The sequence below is a fragment of the Salmo trutta genome, chromosome 30 (genome assembly GCF_901001165.1).
Source record: "Salmo trutta chromosome 30, fSalTru1.1, whole genome shotgun sequence".
Lineage (NCBI taxonomy): Eukaryota > Metazoa > Chordata > Actinopteri > Salmoniformes > Salmonidae > Salmo > Salmo trutta.
In genome coordinates this window covers 36,179,710-36,201,561 of record NC_042986.1, presented here as the reverse complement: position 1 = coordinate 36,201,561, position 21,852 = coordinate 36,179,710, and the positions used below count along the sequence as shown (strand labels likewise).

At 42.2% G+C, this 21,852-nt stretch overlaps 1 protein-coding gene across 3 annotated transcripts; it reads right to left on the bottom strand.

Annotated features, from left to right (window-relative positions):
* Nucleotides 1-511: 511 nt before the first annotated feature.
* Nucleotides 512-17,712, bottom strand: LOC115168584 (scavenger receptor cysteine-rich type 1 protein M130). 3 transcript variants are annotated; one of them, XR_003870704.1, is made up of 18 exons: nt 17,614-17,712; nt 14,577-14,888; nt 14,021-14,140; nt 13,184-13,390; nt 11,581-11,796; nt 10,978-11,292; nt 10,195-10,500; nt 9,640-9,933; nt 8,315-8,641; nt 7,884-8,198; nt 7,144-7,443; nt 6,238-6,513; nt 5,805-6,101; nt 5,327-5,461; nt 4,624-4,737; nt 2,131-2,295; nt 1,666-1,889; nt 512-1,413 (listed from the first exon to the last, which is right to left on the bottom strand). XR_003870704.1 is itself a non-coding variant. In XM_029723988.1 (17 exons), the coding sequence occupies exons 1-17, from the start codon at nt 17,669-17,671 to the stop codon at nt 1,720-1,722; spliced, it is 3,927 nt and encodes a 1,308-aa protein (XP_029579848.1). In that variant the 5' UTR covers nt 17,672-17,712; the 3' UTR covers nt 512-1,719. The 3 variants fall into 3 exon arrangements, 1 of the variants encoding a protein (XP_029579848.1); XR_003870705.1 differs by lacking the exon at nt 17,614-17,712 and having other exon boundaries at nt 14,021-14,135; nt 14,577-14,645; XM_029723988.1 differs by having other exon boundaries at nt 512-1,889.
* Nucleotides 17,713-21,852: the final 4,140 nt, after the last annotated feature.

The following is a 21,852-nucleotide window of genomic DNA, read 5'->3' as shown; positions in this document are numbered from 1 at the left end:
AGTACTCTCATAAGAAATACCATAGCTGGTCATAGGAATCTTTTTTTTGTAGATATAACAGGCTGTGTGTCACAGAATCATTTTTGTTTGCCTGAGAGAATGTGACGTGATGGTAAATGGCTTTTTATGCTGTGTATCAAACTATAGCTGTTCAAAAACATACAGTTTAATACACATCACCAAAGCAATCTCCTATGTCTTCAGCACCTGGTCCTGTTTCCAGTCAGTCCGTGTTTACAGTAGATTATATTACAGTCTAACTAAGATTCATTTATGGTCCTTTTTCACAGTATTGTCAACTCTTACCTACAGTATGTGCATGTCCCTCAACTGTTTTCACTTCTCTAAACTGTAATATTTTTGGAGCATTGTAAACCTAAAAAATATGTAGGAAAAACCATATACTATATAATTACCATAATTTGAATAATTTCATAATGTGAAATGTTGTATAAACACGACAGGATCAATAAAGCCAATAATTCGATCTCATTACAAAACAACACTATACTGACTTCACAGTATATGTTATTATAGCAGTGCATTTTCATTTTTGTCAAAAGTGAATTACATAATATAAACAATCGGACACTTTAATCACATAATCAGGGCCAGCATTCTTAATTATATATTTTATACATATATTTTCTCATCATCATCTCAAATGTTTACATTTTTTAAGTTTAAGTCGACTGATTTTAACTTTACACTTGATATTACATTTTTTTCCCTATTGATAATATTCTTAAATTCCAGTCACCAAATGATTTCATAGATAAAACAAAACACTAAACAAACATGTTTAAACGAATAAAAGATAGACAAGCTCTTAACTACTACATTCATACTTTATAAACTTTAACATCAAACAACTTCTAAAGGAAGAAAAATACTATTATTGATGTAAGATCATAAAAATGACTTCCAGAAACGTTTTACTGAGAAGTTGAAGATAAGTTGAAGATAAGAATAAAAACATATTTTTTTGCACAATGCTATTGTAATTAAAAATACAAATGTTATGTTTATAAATGGTAAAAGTAGTAAAGAAAGTACAATAAAAAGGCTGAAAAACAGCTGTTGGCTGTGAGCTTTGATGCGTACACTAAAAGCAGTTCATTTTGCAGGTCTTCGTGGAAGGAAATATCACATTTCAAGATCATGTTTCATGAATACATGTGTTGTGGTGAGACAGACACTATTGATTCTGTGTCAATCAGTTCTGTTTTACAGGCCATGGCACAACAAACTAATCAAAACAGATGATTTAAAAAGCAATATCAAATGTTAGACAAAAAAAAGTCAAGAAATTTGAATAATTGTATCTTTACATATGAAAAAGAAATACCGATATTATATGAAGGAATGTGAGTTTTTTTACGCAGGCAGCTTTTCCCCTCCAACTTTGGGATCCTAAAGACCAATGAGACAATCAAATTGACAGACATACTGGGTTATTTAATACCCTTCAGACGACATTTGATGTGGTAATATGTGTTTTTTCTATTTTGTAAAATTCAATCAACCATACAGTAGTAATTTTACATGACGTGATTAAAGTTACAAATTACTGGCTTATTCCTTCATAAAGTAGAAACAATGATGTATATCATTCAATGATGCATGGTGCTGATATAAACCATGTCATCAAAACACCATAATCACCTCTCATAGTTCTGTTTGACAACAGATCATGTCAAGCCTCCATGTTGCCCACTTCTAGCCATCAGGCTCCAGGTAATCCTCATCATCATGGATCGCCAGGCCCTTGGGCTTGGGTCTCTCATGGACCTCTGCAATCTCCTCTCTGGTCTCAGCTGGCGTGATCATTGACACCACATCATCGTAGCTCTCCTGTTGATCTTCCTCCACCTCGTAGGTAACATGTTCTGTAAAAAATGTATTACAGAGCAGCACATGAAGAATAGTATAATCTAAGCTATTTAGCAGACGCTTTTTATCCAAAGCGACTTGTAGTCATGCATGCATACATTTTTTGTACGGGTGGCCCCAGTGGGAAACAAACCCAAGACCCTCAGTGTTGTAAGCACCATTCTCTACCGACGGAGCCACACAGGACCAAAGACACAACACATTCATGTATGTAACTGAGCTGGACCTTTATATTACCGTGGGTAGCAGAAGGTCCAGCACCTGGGACTGGGCTACTAGTTCCATCTTCTCCACTGGATAATGGTTGAGCTGGGACATTCACCTCCTCAGCAATGTCATCATAGGACAGGGAAGACGCAGCACTTCGCCGGCCATTCTCCTTGTCTCCGCCACTCTCTGATTCTGTAGGAACGGAGATACAGAGAGGGATGTGATGGTACAGCAACGCAGCACTGCATTTTACCAGGACAGCTACAGTGATCCATTCTCCACCCCTGATCATTACAGTAGTTATCTCTTCTGTTGTCTACAGTGATCCATTCTCCACCCCTGATCATTACAGTAGTTATCTCTTCTGCTGTCTACAGTGATCCATTCTCCACCCCTGATCATTACAGTAGTTATCTCTTCTGTTGTCTACAGTGATCCATTCTCCACCCCTGATCATTACAGTAGTTATCTCCATTCTCCACCCCTGATCATTACAGTAGTTATCTCTTCTGTTGTCTACAGTGATCCATTCTCCACCCCTGATCATTACAGTAGTTATCTCTTCTGTTGTCTACAGTGATCCATTCTCCACCCCTGATCATTACAGTAGTTATCTCTTCTGTTGTCTACAGTGATCCATTCTCCACCCCTGATCATTACAGTAGTTATCTCTTCTGTTGTCTACAGTGATCCATTCTCCACCCCTGATCATTACAGTAGTTATCTCTTCTGTTGTCTACAGTGATCCATTCTCCACCCCTGATCATTACAGTAGTTATCCCTTCTGTTGTCTACAGTGCCTTCGGAAAGTATTCAGACCCCTTGACTTTTTCCACATTTTGTTACATTACAGCCTTATTCTAAAATTCATTAAATTGTTTTTTTCCTCATCAATCTACACACAACACCCCATAATGACAAAGCAAAAACAGGTTTTTAGAAATTTTAGCAAAATTATTACAAATAAAAAACGGAAATATCACATTTACTTAAGTATTCAGACCCTTTACTCAGTACTTTGTTGAAGCACCTTTGGCAGCGATTACAGCATCGAGTCTTCTTCAGTATGATGCTACAAGCTTGGCAAACCTGTATTTGAGGAGAGTCTCCCATTCTTCTCTGCAGATCCTCTCAAGCTCTTTCAGGTTGGATGGGGAGCGTCGCTGCACAGCTATTTTTAGGTCTCTCCAGAGGTGTTCAATCAGGTTATAGTCCGGGCTCTGGCAGGCCACTCAAGGACGTTCAGAGACTTGTCCCGAATCCACTCCTACGTTGTCTTGGCTGTGTGCTTAGGGTTGTTGTCCTGTTGGAAGGTGGACCTTCGCCCCAGTCTGAGGTCCTGAGTGCTCTGTAGCAGGTTTTCATCAAGGATCTATCTTGTCTTTGCTATATTCATATACCACTGAAAAACATCCCCACAGCATGATGCTGCCACTACCATGCTTCACCGTAGGGATGGTGCCAGGTTTCCTCCAGACGTGATGCTTGGCATTCAGGTCAATGAATTCAATCTTGGTTTCATCAGACCAGAGAATCTTGTTTCTCATGGTCTGAGAGTCTGTGCAATCGGTGCCTTTTGGCAAACTCCAAGCGGGCTGTCATGTGACTTTTATTGAGGAGTGGCTTCCCTCTGGCTACTCTACCATAAAGGCCTGATTGGTGGAGTGCTGCAGAGATGGTTGACCTTCTGGAAGGTTCTCCCATCTCCACAGAGGAACTATAGAGCTCTGTCAGAGTCACCATCGGGTTCTTGGTCACCTCCCTGACCAAGGCCCTTCTCCCCCGATTGTTCAGTTTGGCCGGGCGGCCAGCTCTAGGAAGAGTCTTGGTGGTTCCAAACTTCTTCCATTTAAGAATGATGAAGGCCACAGTGTTCTTGGGGACCTTCAATGCTGCAGAAATGTGTTGGTACCCTTCCATAGATCTGTGCCTCAACACAATCCTGTCTCGGAGCTCTACGGACAATTCCATCGACCTCATGGTTTGGTTTTTGCACTGACATGCACTGTCGACTGTGGGCCCTTATATATACGGGTGTGTGTCTTTCCAAATCATGTCCAATCAATTGGATTTACCACAGTTTCAAGTAGAAACACCTCAAGGATGATCAGTGGAAACAGGATGCACCTGAGCTCAATTTTGTGTCTCATAGCAAAGGGTCTGAATACTTATGTAAATAAGGTATTTCTGTTTTTAAAGTTGAATAATTTTGCACATATTTCTAAAAACCTGTTTTCGCTTTGTCATTATGGGTTATTGTGTGTAGATTGCCGAGTCATTTTTAGAATAAGGCTGCAACGTAACAAAATGTGGAAGAAGTCAAGGGGTCTGTAAATTTCGGAAGGCTCTGCTACACTAAGCACTGAATATAAATACTATATAATGTTTTGTTGATATATATATATATATATATATATATATATATATTTACATATATAGTTTTATTAATGAAAATTCTAATAATTTAATGGATGACAGGCATGTTTGTGGAGTTGTTTTAACAAAAAGGGCTGGTCTCACCGTGGCGATTCAAATCTCTCATTTCCAATGGTCCGAATAGCTCACTTCCGTTGGTCTCTACGTCCTCATAGTCTCCACTCTCAAAAGCAGACTCTTTTCTCATTGAGAATCTCGCTGGATCCAGAATATTACACAAATCAAAACATTTTCAGTCTCTCCAAAGCATACATATTAAGAACATTTATTTAAATACATTCGAGTTGTTGTTTTCACATATTCCATAACATTTGATTCAATGTCACTTGTTGTTTCTAGTTTAGACCATGCTGTCAAAGTGCTCACTGAATGCCCTCTAGTGGTGGCTCAATTGTACAAATGCATTTGTAATGTGTTTAGGATATAGAGATAGATAGAGGACTCATCACGGATGTAACCTATTTTAGCATGAACATTGCCATTGAGTGATCCACCATTTTAAAGTAGTCAACTGGGTGGGGATTCCTATAAATTGGGAGCAATCAGCCAATGAAGAAGAAGAAAATGGACTACTTCGCTGCCCATGCGTCACAGACGCAATAATGGCAAAGATAAAAAGATGAGTCTTATATCTATGGTTTAGGATCTATCGCACCTTAGGATCATTTCCTAATTGTAACAGAACTAAACAGATACACAAATTATTACAAAGGCGTCCTTCAATTTGGCTATTTTACTGTAAGTGGCTTTAGTTGGTATTATTATCAGCCGTTGAAATTGCACTTACACTTGAACCTGGTTACAAATCGTCTTCGCAGGAAGAGACAGAGGGCAACGACCATAACCAGAGTCAACAGTCCGAGGGAAAGACCAACATACAAGTTGATGGGGGTCGGGGGAATGGAGTCTTTGATTGGATAACCTGAAATCATATTACGTGATTGGGGAGAAATTTGATAATTTAAGACATAGACTGTACACATTTTGTCAATCGAAGATTTTAGGGAAAGAGTGTTTTGAGTTTTACTAAGATGGCAAAAGCAACTCTGAAGAATGAGAGACATCTTTTGCCATTCTATAGCTAGATAGAGCCCCACAGTCAGAAACATATCTGAAGGTTACCTCCCACATCACACTATAGCTACTTACAACCTGAAACATTGGAAATTAGCACTTTACATTTACGTAATTTAGCAGACGCTCTTATCCAGAGCGACTTACAACTTGACTTTGAACAACTAATGGTGGTGTGATCGTTGCAGTACCTGCACAGTAGATTACACCAGGTTTTTTACATTCATTCTTCTTGATGACGCAATGCTGTAACTTGCGATTCTCAGGGGAACATTGGAGAGATATCGCTGGTATTGTTTGTTCTTTTTCCTCTTCTGGAAAAATCTCATCCCGTCGTAAAATTTGAGGAGAGCCACATCCTAGCTCCTTGCAAAGTAAAACACCTTCTTTTCCGAACACATTCGGTTGACATACCGACTTCCAGGTACCTCGATAAAGTATCTTAATTTCCCCTCCACATTTCTGAGTTGAATTGAATTTCACACCACCTGAAAAATAAATGATAAAGCTACACAACTTACTGCACTGTTAACCTCTGTTATGGAAACATCACTACTGCATTAACTACACGATAGGTTATCGCTTGTCATCTACACGTCTTCAAAGTTAATATTGAACTCTTACCTGCACAGGTCACAGAAACCAATCCACTACCACACTTTCCTCTTCTTGTTTTGCACTGCCCGAGTTTGGACTCTGAGCCAATGCAGCTGACGAAATGTGCATCACCTTGACTTCCTTTGTCGATTTTTTCGAATGAGATGATGTTGCTACACTGCTGCTCTTGACATGCTATTTTGGAGTGACTGTCATCCCAGTTATCATAACACACTGGCAAGTTATTTAACCTCACCTGCCCATAGCAGTTACCTGGTTCTCCCAGGCTTGCTATGAGATCATCTATGGGGAAACATAGGTGTAAGAATATATAGGCCTCTCAGTCCTTCAGCAGTAACATCACTAATCTTGGCAACTTAGATACCACAACATTTATATGGTATTATAAACTGGGTGGTTCGAGCCTGTACTATGACAAAATATTTATTTTTGCTGCTCTAATTAAGTTGGTAACCAGTTTATAATAGCAATAAGGCTCCTCAGGGGTTTGTGTTATATGGCCAGTATACCACGGCTAAGGTTGTGTACAGGCACTCCTCGATGCGTCGTGTGTAAGAACAGCCCTTAGCTGTGGTATATTGGCCATATACCGCACCCCCTCGGGCCTTATTGCTTAAATATACAGTACATTCAGGAAAATATTAGGTACGTCCCAATCATATCTCCCTACTCCATGTTGGAAGTTTCATTATTTTCCTTTCAAATCAGTGAAGGGAGGTGAACAAGTGCAGACTTTGGAATGAAGGGGAGATATTTGGGACATCACCCCTGTGTTCATAGATATAGGATGTCACGTGGGGCCTAAGGCTCATTGTGTATGTGTTTCTATAGTGACTAATGTTGTCATTTTGGAATATCAGTGAGAGTATTTGGAATGATTTGTCTTGTACAATTATTTGATCAGTATCTTACCTTGGCACTGTAAGTAGATCGACTGGTTTTGAGAGGGCCTGTCGTTTAGTTCACAGTCCCAGATGCTGTTTGTCTCCCCTTTACAGCTGTACTTCTTCCCCCAAAAGAGATCATGATAATCTGCCTTTTCCTTAGCAGTATGTTTTATGTAGCCTCCACAGCCCAAGTCTTTGCACAAAACCTTGCTCTCTGTCTCAGTCCAACCATCGCTGCTGACAGCCCGACTGTCTGCTTCACTGTACACGAACACGTACCCTTCACAAGCACCGTTCCCTAGCTTCAACACCATTCTCCTCCATTCTGTGAAATAACACAAGGCACAGTGAAGGTTGGGCCAAGTTAAACACAGCAAAGAATGTGCAGCAGGTAGCCTAGCAGTTAAGAGCGTTGGGACAGTAACCGAACAGTTGCTGGTTCAAATCCTAGAGCTGACTAGTTGAAAAATCAGTGGATTTGCCCTTGAGCAAGATACTTGATCCAAATTGCTCTGCATAAGTGTATCTGCTAAATGACTAAACTGCAAAGATAAGTGAGGAAACCCTCATGCAAATACAGTTTTAAGAATGCAAGGGCCCCAAACTATACTTTTTACAAAAAGACAAACTAGTTATTGTGTACATAATGACTTTCATATGGAGATTGTAAATAGTAAAAAAAAGTATAGCTATTATTATAAACTTTATACAATATATTCTCTCATTTTGACTCCGGTGTTGAAAACATAGAAACAAACAAAATACCAGAGCATTGGAGACCACCGAGGACACAGTGTTGGTTGTTGGTCTTAGTAACTGTAACTGTGCACTCTGCCGAAGAATTGCTGTTTGCACCACAGGTGAGGTCTGACACAACAGCACCACTGTTTGCAGATGAAGGGCCAAAGAACGAGAGAGGTTTGATACCATGTCCACAACCCTGCTCTCGGCAGATAGTGTTTTGGACATCTTGGTTCGTTAGGGCAGTCTTACAGACAGGCCTCCAACTTCCTTGGTAGAACATATGTACGTTGCCCGAGCATCTCTCTCTATGCTCCATTAGCCTGGCCTTGACACTTCCTGCATTGGAACAATAACATCAAATTAAAAACAATCATGCATTAGCAAAATATTGTGAGAATAAAATGACAAAAATATGGATTTAATGGAAAACAGGGACTGTTACATGATATTACCTGAGCAAACAACATAGGCTGGCTTGTCCTGACAGTAAGACTGGTCAAGGTTTTTGACCATGTTGCACTGACTGATGTTCTTTGTATGCTGGGTATTGTGCAAACTGCTGATGGTGATTTTGTCTAAAGCTGATGGTAATTTTCTCAGGTAGGACAGAGGATAGATGGCTGATCCACAATCCAAGTCTTTACACAACATGTCGGACTTATTATCCGTCCAGGCATCCTCACAAACACCTCCACACGCTCCGCTGAGGCACACATCCACCTTTCCCCAGCATTCCCCCTCGTCTTTAGTGTCAACTTTCAGGCTTACTGTTTTACTACCTGTCAGGGCAAAGCCCGAGATAAGGAGGAACACCATGAAGACCTACTATTAGTATTATTATCAAATTATTTCATCACCTTTTATCATCATATACAGTTATTCTCCTTCGAAAAATAAAAGAATCAACCATTATAAATAAAGAGAGAGAGAGGAATGGGATGGAATGGGATGCGATGGAATGGGACGCGATGGAATGGGACGCGATGGAATGGGACGCGATGGAATGGGACGCGATGGAATGGAATGTGATGGAATGGAATGTGATGGAATGGGACGCGATGGAATGGGACGCGATGGAATGGAATGTGATGGAATGGGACGCGATGGAATGGGACGCGATGGAATGGAATGTGATGGAATGGGACGCGATGGAATGGGACGCGATGGAATGGGACGCGATGGAATGGGACGCGATGGAATGGGACGCGATGGAATGGGACGCGATGGAATGGAATGTGATGGAATGGGACGCGATGGAATGGGACGCGATGGAATGGAATGGGATGGAATGGGACGCGATGGAATGGAATGTGATGGAATGGGACGCGATGGAATGGGACGCGATGGAATGGAATGTGATGGAATGGGACGCGATGGAATGGGACGCGATGGAATGGGACGCGATGGAATGGGACGCGATGGAATGGAATGTGATGGAATGGGACGCGATGGAATGGGACGCGATGGAATGGGACGCGATGGAATGGAATGGAATGGGATGGAATGGGATGGAATGGGACGCGATGGAATGGAATGGAATGGGATGGAATGGGATGGAGTGGGACGCGGTGGAATGGGACGCGATGGAATGGGATGGAATGGGATGGAATGGGATGGAATGGGACGCGATGGAATGGAATGGAATGGGATGGAATGGGATGGAATGGGACGCGATGGAATGGAATGGAATGGGATGGAATGGGATGGAGTGGGACGCGGTGGAGTGGGACGCGATGGAATGGGATGTCAAATTTTTTGTCAATAGAATGCTGTGTACCTGAGCAGACGACAGAGACTGTACTGTGGTTTGACAGACGCTCACTCTGCTCGCAGTCAAAAAGGGAATTTTTCCTTTCCAGGCAGTTGTAAGTGTATTTCCACAAATCAGTGGTTCCACTAGTGGATTCAAAGGTAAATGAGGTAGCATCCCCACAGTCCAACTGTTGACACACCACCATGGCAGTTTGACGATCAAAAGTGGCGTTGGACCCAGACAGCCAGTAATTCTTCCCAGCTTGCTCTATGCCCACCTTGCCAGAGCAGTCCCCCATCACAAACACCACCGCATGCTCTAAACAATCAGAAGAGAGGCAGGGGAAAGGTTCCACAAATCAGTAAGACACATGTAATCCTAAACAAACCATATTAAACTGCAGCATCAAATCAGTAAGACACATGTAATCCTAAACAAACCATATTAAACTGCAGCATCAAAGCAGAAAATAGTTATATTTGGGTAAAAGTGTACCTATGATTAAAACAAACTTGCCGTAACAAACTGTAAAGTTTAATATGTATATCTTTTTTGTACAAAAAGGAAAAAAACAGATACCTTGGCAGATTAACATCTTGTTTTTATCCTGTTCTTGTTGCCGTTTGTTGGTTGACTTGATACAGTTAGAGATAGATTTAGAGTCACTAGAACAGGTCACCTCATTGTTCAATACTTGACTCGTTCCTTGAATGAAGGAATCCGTATCAGTCAAAGCATCACCACAAATCATTTGATTGCAGAACACTTTGGAGTTTTCATCATTCCAGTTGCTTGCACGGACGCTCTTCCACACCCCTTCATACTGAATCTCTACTCTTCCAGCACACCTCCCAGGGCCATCTGACAAACGCACTTTCACACTACCTGGAGAACAATGTCAGGGGAAAAGAGTATGAAAAATGATTGATATTATTCCAAGTATTAATAAACCTACAATTTAGCACATTACAAATGCAAAAATGTGAAAATGATAAACCAATGAGAAAGAAGAAGAAACCTGCAGACTGCTCTTACTAGTATCACTGCTCCTAGAGGGCCTTGAGGCCGATACGTCAAGCTAAATAAAGAGCAGTGATACTAGCAAGAGCAGTGTGCGGCCTTCTTCTTCTTCTCTCATCTTATTCGGCTGTTACCAGGCACCTGCTACTAAGATAGCTTAGATGTGCAATTGCCTTTTGAAGATTAGAAACCAAAAATCTACTTCTTTAGATATAGCATTTGAAATGAACAAAATAGTGGTAATAGTTTTCCACATATTTTTCATGTTGTTGTAATTCTATAAACAACGCTGAAAACAATCCTACTGCTCTCAAGTTTTCTGTGTTGTGTAATGTATAGTACCTGAGCAGATGACACTGGCTTTCTGGCATAAGGTTGGGTTCTTATAATGCTTGGCCAGACAGTGCCACAGTGAAGCCTCAGAGTCTTTGCAATCTACTCGGTCATGCTTTCCAACTTCCTGGCGTTTACTCCCAAAGTTGACTGACACAACCTCTCCACAACCCAACTCTCGGCACACGACTCGTCCATCCTTCTCATCCCAACTAGTAGAACACACAGCCTCCAGGGTGCCAGATTGGTTGATGTGTACTGACCCAAAACAAGGATTGACGTTCTGGCTTTGGTCATCTTTCAACAAGGATATGTTAACTTTGTCTGAAACACATTGAACAATAATTCTCAAAAACGTCTAGAAAGATATTATTTTCTTTTTCCCATGCACATTGCTTTAGACCAACAAACAAAAACATGCAGTATTTGGATATCAAATAAATTAAAGAAATACAATAAATACCTTTTACTCTGATAGTCTTTTCCCTTTTTAAGATTACCTTTTTAAAGCTTTACTCATGATTCAAAACCTTAGAACATTTGTGATTTTTGCCTAGAGAACACTGTGCGCTGTCTCAAAGAATGAAAAATTGACCTCTTAGAGAGCTTTACCTGTACAATCCAGTGAGATGTTTTTGGAACTGTCACAGACCATGTTTTCCTGACTGTGACTTTTGCCACACAACATGTGTGAGCACAGATCATCACTTGATTTGTTCAGCTTGTATTGGCTTTGGCATACAGGTTTCCAAACACCTTCATCCTCTTCCACTTCCAACTGTCCAGAACAGACATTGCTTCCACCTTGAAGACGAAAGTTGTGATGATCTGTTGGACATAAATCATACATTTTCTTTGTAATTACACCTACAAAGGTAACAGTAAACGTTCCACTTTTATAAAATGAGTTGACATAGACAGTATATCTTGTTAAATTAGTCAAATCAGAAGGTGATCATAGTGCACAGGCAGATACCAAAATCGGAACTTTGATACATATACATTGACATTTGAGTCATTTAGCAGATGCTCTTATCCAGAGCGACTTACAGTTAGTTAGTGCATTCATCTTCAGACAGCTAGGTGGGACAACCACATATCACAGTCACAGTATAAGAACATTCTGAAGATAAATGCACAACGCGGAGGATGAGATGACTGGGATTAACGATCAACAGGAGTTGGTTTTCAGTTCAACATCTGTTAGAATCTGTGTGCTGTCAGTCCTGAACTCAGAGCCACGTGTGCTACGTTCTGTACATTGAGTCTGGGGCAGGATACTTGGTATTTGGCCATTGGCCAATTGTCCTGCAAGGACTTCTGATTGGTCAACCCCAGACTAGGGTGGAGGGTTATAAATGGCATCCTGTTCCTTTGTTCAGTGGAGAAAAGCTGAGGACAGGGGAGACTGACCATCTACCTCCCAGCATAACATCTTGATTTGTCCTTCTCAAATAAACCTATTTTTCTCCCCCTCATTTGCTTTGGAGTTTGTGTTATTGAAGAATAAATAGCTAACAACAGTAAGTACACTTTCCTCAATAAAGTAGTTATCAGAGTCAAAGCTAGAAATGGGGGGGTGGAGGGGAATCAAGTGCAAGTGTTGGTTCAGGACACCAGAGGTGACAGAACGAAGTGCTAGGATTGGGGTGTAAGGTTTGAGCATAGCCTAAAGGTAGGGGGGGCATTTCCCCTTGCTGCTCTGTAGGCAAGCACCATGGTCTTGTAGTTGATGGGAGCTTCGACTGGATGTTAGCCACATAGCTAGAATTCGTAACATATCATACGTTTGGTAAATTTGTAACATATAATACAAATTGTAATTCGTAACGTATCATCATGTGATGAATATCCACAAATTAATACATACCGTATGAAACGTAAGATATCACACTAAACGGAGTGTCACAGAGTTTACGTACAGAATAATACGAAATGCTGTGAGACCAGGTTGTTCCACTAAGACCTCTACTAACTGTACATACAGTTCCACTAACTGTAACTACTCAGTGGGCATAGAACTGCAAAACCTTATGAATGTAACCCCAAAAGTGAAGTGTGAAATCTGCAAACAGTTAGGCACTAAAGCACCTTAATGCATCACACATACAGCGTAAGAATTATATGAAACAATTGTGATTAGAGCATAAGATAGTGGTTGTAAGATCAATGACTGTTAGCAGTGAATGTGGGGAGGTGAATATGAAATACTTGCCTGAGCAAATCACGGAGACAGGTTCTGTACATGACTCTTTAGTCTTGGTTATACATTGCCAGATATGTTTCAGATGCTCTACGTTGCTGCACTGTATAGTTTGGAGGCTGCCAACTTTCTCAGTTTGTGAGAACGTTCCGGCTTCTGGGAGACGCTTAGATTGGCCACATTTGAGATGTTCACACACAAGATCAGCCTGCTTTTTATCTGAGCCAGAGGTAAAGAACAGACATTACGACCCAAGGGTGAAATTGTGGTGTAGATATTGGGGAAGATGAACAGTAGACGAGGGTCCCGGGTATCTCCTCGGAATTGGTTTTGACAATTAAAACACATTTTCTCAATTTTCTGCAATTCTGCAAATGCCCCTAACCCCCAAAAAATAAAATACAATTTTGTCTATGTTAAGACCATCACTAAAGGATTGTTTTCACTGCTCACACAGTCTAGCCATACTTCTCGAAATACATTTTCTAAAGTAAAGGAGAAGAAATATCTTCAAATGAAACAACCTGGATAATTGACACATTTGTAGTTTTGCTATTCACTACCTAAAACAAAATCTGGATAGTGATTGCTTGCAGAACCTAATTAAGCATATAAAGTAAGTTCTAATGAAAGTTAATTGTTATCAAATTATATAAAGCATAATTAGATTGTAAATTTGTAAAAAATTACATGGGTCCCAAATTTTAAAGTAATTTATAATAACACAAAATAAAATCAGCCTAAAATGATTCATTCATATTTCACCCAAGCGAATGGTAAAACTAAAACTAAAAAGTATAGTATTTATTGTTACTATCAGAAATCAAGTTAACAAGATGTAGCTCTTACCCCAGTTCAGACTACAAAAGTAGCCCATTTTGTTGGCCTTCTCCATTGATGTTGTTTTGTACCTGAGAGTTCCAGCACATCTGAACCCAGGCAAACTCTCAAGATCAAGCTGAATCTTCTCTGATGACAATGTTAAAAATGACTTGTGAGGCTCAAAATGTCATTCAAATGCTTCATTTTGTGTTTAACTTATGGAATTAAATAACGCAAATACAACACAAAATAAAATCAATATTTTCAATATTCGAGTTGACAGTCAGATGATGTAAAAAGTCATTTTGCTAAATATCAAAGTTAGTAACACAACTTTTTTTATATTGATATTTGGTATAGCATATAGGCATCGGCCGTTGTGACAAAGAAAATATTGAGGTGTCAGTATTAGCCAACAATTAACATAAGTAAATTACCAAACAGCCAAAGAACAACAAAAATAAATTGTTACAAGGGGGAGGAAAGGGGGAAGAAAGAATGTCTGTCAATGTAGTTAAATATCCAACCTGATAGAGTTACCAATACACAACAGAAAATTAATATAACTTAAAAGAATACTTACCCGAACATGTGATTTTTTTGACTGTATCCTTGGTATAAGAACTTCTGTTCCACCCTGGAAACATGCAGTTCCATAGATACTCCTCATTTCCATTGCATTCCACCTCGTTCATCCATGTGGTAGGCTTAGCCTTTGTCAACAGAATGTCTTTAGAGCTTATGGATGTCCCACAGCCGATGCTCTTGCAGATGACCTTCTCATTATTCGACTGCCATTTCTGGTCACCAACAATACCCCATATCTTATCGTGGAAGACTTCAACATAGCCCTCACATGGACCATCCCCACCCTGCAGGATCAACCTGTCCGCCACTGCACAGTAAAATAGATATTATACTAATAACCAGACCTGTGGTTTATATACATGTGTAGATTATCTTTTATTTAAAAACAAATGTTCTGTATATTTTAGTATGTTTTAATAATGACGCCTAAATCAACTACTTCTATTGGAAGTATTTGAAGATATTTTGCAATAATATTTGAAAGTATTTTCAAATACTTATTTCTAATAGTATTTTCAAAAACCTAGGTTAAATGCTTGGGGATGTATTTGAGTCAGTGTCTTTGTATGCCAATACTTTCCAAGTCTATTTCCAAAGTTAATTCCAATATTCAACTACTTGTCTCTTAAAATAAATATCTGAATACTTACTTTGAAATGTATTTTAAAGTAATTGAGATATTTGAACCCAGGTCTGCTATTAGGTTACTGTAATTGGGGAAATCTCGGAGTGAAATCCTCATTTACTAGCTATTTAATGGTGGGGAAATTACCAAAAAATGTTAGCCCCAATTTTTGAATGTGATAGAAATATGGCACAATATTCATAATCTGATAGGATAGAGGAGTATACTCAGTTTGGCTCTACAGTACGTATTTTTTGTATTATTCTTCAAAAGACAAAACTGCTTGTTTGATTGCTTGTTAAAAGCATCTAGGACAGGTTAAGATTAGACAACAAAAAAAAGCTTTTAAACCAAAATCCAGGACAATAATTGTATAAATATTAATAACATACGTTTAGAAATTATACAAAATAAGTGATTTACTCATTTAGAACTAGGCCTAATGCAGGCACATCTGTATGATCTATAATTAAGAAATACATTGTAGGCCTATGAAGGGGTACTGTATGTATTGTTGGACAATTTACTTCCAGTGTTAACATCTTATAGAAATAATTCAGTTATAGCTAAATATATTGTCACCCTTGCACTTTTTTAAAATAATTCCATTTATTTTTCTAAAATAAGTTGAAATTGTGTCAAGAACTGCAACGCCGCTGGGTTTTTCCCGCTCAACAGTTTCCCACCGTGTGTTTCAAGAATGTCCCACCACCCAAACGACATCCAGCCAACTTGATACAACTGTGGAAAGCATTAGAGTCAACGTGGGCCAGCATCCCTGTGGAACGCTTTTGACACCTTGTAGAGCCCATGCCCCGACGAATTGAGGCTGTTCTGAAGGAAAAAAGGGGTGCAACTCAAAATTAGGAAGGTGTTCCTAATATTTTGTACATTCACTGTATGTAGAACCTAGTGTTGTGCTGGAGATATTGAAAATTAGGTTGAAAAGCGGTGAAAATTACCCTAGAGAGATATTACCACCCAAGGCTGCAAATAGGCTATTGAGGAGGCTGATTATGCTTAATCAATAATAATGCACTAAATCACAGACTGGGCACATCATGAAACACATTGAGGCAAACATTTCAGACAGTAGCCCAGTCGCAAAATATAACTCAATTGATTGAACATTACATGTATTTCAATATGATTGAAATAGCCTATATACGCCCATGTAGCCTACGTATCTTTTAATGCCGTCATCTCAATTTTTCATTTGAAGCTTAATTTTATCCTTCACTTATTTGTAACAATTGCAAATACTTTGGCAACTTTGTATTTGTAGTCAACTTTGTTCTGAAATTATCGGCAGTCACAGTCACACAGACAGAGAAACATCTGGATTCTATGTTTAGCGGAGATCTTCTGTGAATAAAGTGATGCAGAAGGGCAAAAAAAGCATCTAACGATGCACTTTGGCTGCTCTACGAATGGTCTGGAGCACTAGTAGATGTGTAAAGGTTTTTAAGAACCACGTTACTAACGAAGGCTTTGGGAAACACCTCGGCTACTAAAGATACATCGTAAGAAGGTTCTAACGATGATCTTAACACTACGAACGCTCTCGGAAATGAGGTCCTGAAGGCCCTTGTGTCTCTTTCAGCATTGGGGTATTCCTATGTAAACCAACTTAATGGAGCATTCCAAGAAAATAACACCCTCCCTACAATCAAACATGGAGGAGGTTTGATAATGCTGTGTGGTTGCTTTGCTGCTTCTGGTACCGGGGGCAAGGCATCATGAAATCAGCAGATTATCAAGGTGTTTTGGAGTCCAATGTTTAACACAGTGTCCAAAAACTGGGTCTCCACCAAAGGTTGTGGGTCTTCCAGAGGGACAATGACCCCAAGCACACATCATAAAGCACCCAAGAATGGTTAAAAAAATATACGCTCTTCTAGAGTGACCAGCATTGAGTCCAGATCTGAATCCCTGTTCTGAAAAAAGCAGTTGGTGGAATGCACCCCTCAAATATTGCAGAATTGGAGCAGTTTGCAGCTGAAGAGTGGGCCAAAGTTCCAGCAGATAGGTGCAGCAAGCTCATTGATGGCTACAAGACGTGTTTGTCAGTAGTTATCATGGCCATATAACCAAGTATTAGTTTTCTCCATAAAAAAATGCTAACTTAAGTTTAAAAAAACTACATTTGTTCTACAACGTTGAAAATTCAGCAACAATGTGTGGAGACCAAAAGTTTTTTTCAATTTCAACTGAATTTAGAAGAAATAGGAAATTGTTTAAGAAAAGTGCAAGGGTACCAATATATTTGTCCGGAACTGTAAATGCGTGGAGGGAAATTGTTTCAGTTATATTATCTATAACGCACGCCAAGAAGGCTACATATCCCTTATATAAAGTACATTTACTATCCTATTGACTTCCATTATTAATCAAAGTTTCTACTTGCCTTGAGTGGAGGACAGGTGTGGGGATGATGCATACCAGAGCAGTAGGAGGAACCACATAGTCACAACAGAACCAAAAAATGAGGCAGAGAAAAACTACCTTGGTTTATAAGGAAGGATTGCATTTCCTTAAACTTTAAATACAGGTCATCTTTGTCACCACACCTAGAAAACGCCATACAATGTAGCTCCAATAATCCCACTATTTGTACATTACTGTATTCCGAGTCTAAGAAATTACACACTTTGATAAAGCTATATTATATTTTACAGAGTAATTTTAAATTGACAAATAAAGCTACATTTTACTGTAGGTGTCCATTGTAAATGAAGAGGCCTTGCATATTGACACAAAGTAGCCATCCACACTTAGATAAACCATGGTTTTCTTGTGGTCATATGAATCAGTATTTCATGATAGTAAGATGTAGTTTAGTAGGGTTGATATATTTACAGTAAAGGTACATGCATTATTGTCACAGAGTGCTTACAACTGTTAAAATAACTACAAGAGTAGAGGTTATTATCGAGTTTCATATGTCTTAAGAAAGAAAAAGGACATGTGAAAACCAGATATGAACACCAAATGCAACTAATATTAGCCTAAATTACTGGAAACACACAGTTCTTGTAACCAATAGAGTGGCAGGAAGCCTAGCAGTTAGAGAATTGGGCCAGTAACTGAAAGGTTTCTGCGTTTGAATACCCGAGCCAACAAAGTGTAAAAACTGTTTAATGTGCCCTTGAGCAAGAAACATAACCATCATTTGCTCCAGAGACGCTGTACTACTATGGCTGAACCTGTAAAACAACACATTTCAATGCAGCTATTTGGTGTATGTGACAATAAAACATTTTTTTTATTTTTTTTAACATGTAAGGTATCATATGGCATTTTTCAACATGGTATATAAATGAGTTTAACTTGAACAACTATGTTTTTCATGAGCAAAAAAACGAATCTGAGACCCTCAGCAAGACGTCATTATGCCAGGCTGTGGCTGAGATAAGAGATGTGACAGCTAAGTGGAAATGTTGAGTGATCTGTGGCTTTGTGGTCTGTCTGCTTACTGAGGGAGATGCAGTTATCTCCTACCATCTCAGAGGAGGAAAGGGTAGGGACACTTTTATTAAGCTCATCGTCTTTAGCAGAGGCATTTTCATTCGTACACACTGTTCTTCTATATGTGTAGAAGGGGAAATTCTCCTTCTCCAAAGAGGACACCTCATCAGACTATGAGTAGGCCTATCAGTCATCCAAGTGTACTTTTTTTTGTGGCAAATATTTAAACATGTTTTGTCATTTTTTTGTTGGGAGGTGGGGGTGGGCGGGTGGGTTAAAGTTACAATATTTAAATGAACCTCAATCCATATTCTGTTCATATATTTTCAATTCATTATTTCCCACAGAACATAATGAATACAATACAGACTGATACCTAGTCAGTTGCAAAACTGAATGCGTCTTCTGCATTTAACCCAACCTGAATCAGAGAGGTGCGGGGAGCTGCCTTAATCGACGTCCACTGCACCCAGGGAGCCGTTGTTGTTGGTGTTAACTGACTTGCTCAAGAACAGAATGGCATATTTTCCCACCTTGCCGTCTCAGGGATGCAAACCTACAACCTTCCGGTTACTGGCCCAACCCTCTGAACCGCTAGGCTACCTGCTGCACATAACTAAAAAGTATTGATCATTTTGATCATATTATAAAGTTGAAGAAATAATACATTTAAAAAAGAAGGGGCCTCCACCCCCAACCTCCCATCCCATTCACCAAACCCCACCCAGCCAACACGCCTCCACCCCCAACCTCCCATCCCATTCACCCAACCCCACCCAGCCAACACGCCTCCACCCCAACCTCCCATCCCATTCACCCAACCCCACCCAGCCAACACGCCTCCACCCCAACCTCCCATCCCATTCACCCAACCCCACCCAGCCAACACGCCTCCACCCCCAACCTCCCATCCCATTCACCCAACCCCACCCAGCTAACACGCCTCCACCCCCAAACTCCCATCCCATTCACCCAACCCCACCCAGCCAACACGCCTCCACCCCCAACCTCCCATCCCATTCACCCAACCCCACCCAGCTAACATGCCTCCACCCCAATCTCCCATCCCATTCACCCAACCCCACCCAGCCAACACGCCTCCACCCCAACCTCCCATCACATTCACCCAACCCCACCCAGCCAACACGCCTCCACCCCCAACCTCCCATCCCATTCACCCAACCCCACCCAGCTAACATGCCTCCACCCCAACCTCCCATCCCATTCACCCAACCCCACCCAGCCAACACGCCTCCACCCCAACCTCCCATCACATTCACCCAACCCCACCCAGCCAACACGCCTCCACCCCAACCTCCCATCCCATTCACCCAACCCCACCCAGCCAACACGCCTACACCCCCAACCTCCCATCCCATTCACCCAACCCCACCCAGCTAACACGCCTCCACCCCAACCTCCCATCCCATTCACCCAACCCCACCCAGCCAACACGCCTCCACCCCCAACCTCCCATCCCATTCACCCAACCCCACCCAGCCAACACGCCCCCACCCCCAACCTCCCATCCCATTCACCCAACCCCACCCAGCCAACACGCCTCCACCCCCAAATTCCCATCCCATTCACCCAACCCCACCCAGCCAACACGCCTCCACCCCCAACCTCCCATCCCATTCACCCAACCCCACCCAGCCAACACGCCTCCACCCCAACCTCCCATCCCATTCACCCAACCCCACCCAGCTAGCATGTCTCCATCCAACCTCCCATCCCATTCACCCAACCCCACCCAGCTAACACGCCTCCACCCCAACCTCCCATCCCATTCACCCAACCCCACCCAGCCAACACGCCTCCACCCCAACCTCCCATCCCATTCACCCAACCCCACCCAGCTAACACGCCTCCACCCCCAACCTCCCATCCCATTCACCAAACCCCACCCAGCCAACACGTCTCCACCCCCAACCTCCCATCCCATTCAACCAACCCCACCCAGCTAACACGCCTCCACTCCCAATCTCCCATCCCATTCACCCAACCCCACCCAGGTAACACGCCTCCACTCCCAATCTCCCATCCCATTCACCCAACCCCACCCAGCTAACACGCCTCCACCCTCCACCCCAACCTCCCATCCCATTCACCCAACCCCACCCAGCCAACACGCCTCCACCCCAACCTCCCATCACATTCACCCAACCCCACCCAGCCAACACGCCTCCACCCCAACCTCCCATCCCATTCACCCAACCCCACCCAGCTAACACGCCTCCACCCCCAACCTCCCATCCCATTCACCCAACCCCACCCAGCCAACATGCCTCCACCTCCAACCTCCCATCCCATTCACCCAACCCCACCCAGCCAACACACTTCCACCCCAACCTCCCATCCCACTCACCAAACCCCACCCAGCCAACACGCCTCTACCCCAACCTCCCATCCCACTCACCAAACCCCACCCAGCCAACACACCTCCACCCCAACCTCCCATCCCACTCATCAAACCCCACCCAGCCAACATGCCTCCACCCCAACCTCCCATCCCACTCATCAAACCCCACCCAGCTAACACGCCTCCACCCCAACCTCCCATCCCATTCACCCAACCCCACCCAGCTAACACGCCTCCACCCCAACCTCCCATCCCATTCACCAAACCCCACCCAGCCAACACGCCTCCACCCCAACCTCCCATCCCATTCACCCAACCCCACCCAGCCAACACGCCTCCACCCCCAACCTCCCATCCCATTCACCAAACCCCACCCAGCCAACACGCCTCCACCCCCAACCTCCCATCCCATTCACCAAACCCCACCCAGCCAACACGCCTCCACCCCCAAACTCCCATCCCATTCACCCAACCCCACCCAGCTAACACGCCTCCACTCCCAATCTCCCATCCCATTCACCCAACCCCACCCAGCTAACACGCCTCCACCCTCCACCCCAACCTCCCATCCCATTCACCCAACCCCACCCAGCCAACACGCCTCCACCCCAACCTCCCATCACATTCACCCAACCCCACCCAGCCAACACGCCTCCACCCCAACCTCCCATCCCATTCACCCAACCCCACCCAGCCAACACGCCTCCACCCCAACCTCCCATCCCATTCACCCAACCCCACCCAGCCAACACGCCTCCACCCCAACCTCCCATCACATTCACCCAACCCCACCCAGCCAACACGCCTCCACCCCAA

Bases quoted from the DNA above. Each gene is read 5' to 3' on its own strand.
- LOC115168584 (XM_029723988.1), bottom strand. From the start codon at position 17,671: ATGTGGTTCCTCCTACTGCTCTGGTATGCATCATCCCCACACCTGTCC. The intron at 9,934-10,194 runs GTATCTGTTTTT...CTGATTGTTTAG, and splicing joins CAAGATGTTAATCTGCCAAG to AGCATGCGGTGGTGTTTGTG. The intron at 6,102-6,237 runs GTAAGAGTTCAA...TTTATTTTTCAG, and splicing joins GGTTTCTGTGACCTGTGCAG to GTGGTGTGAAATTCAATTCA.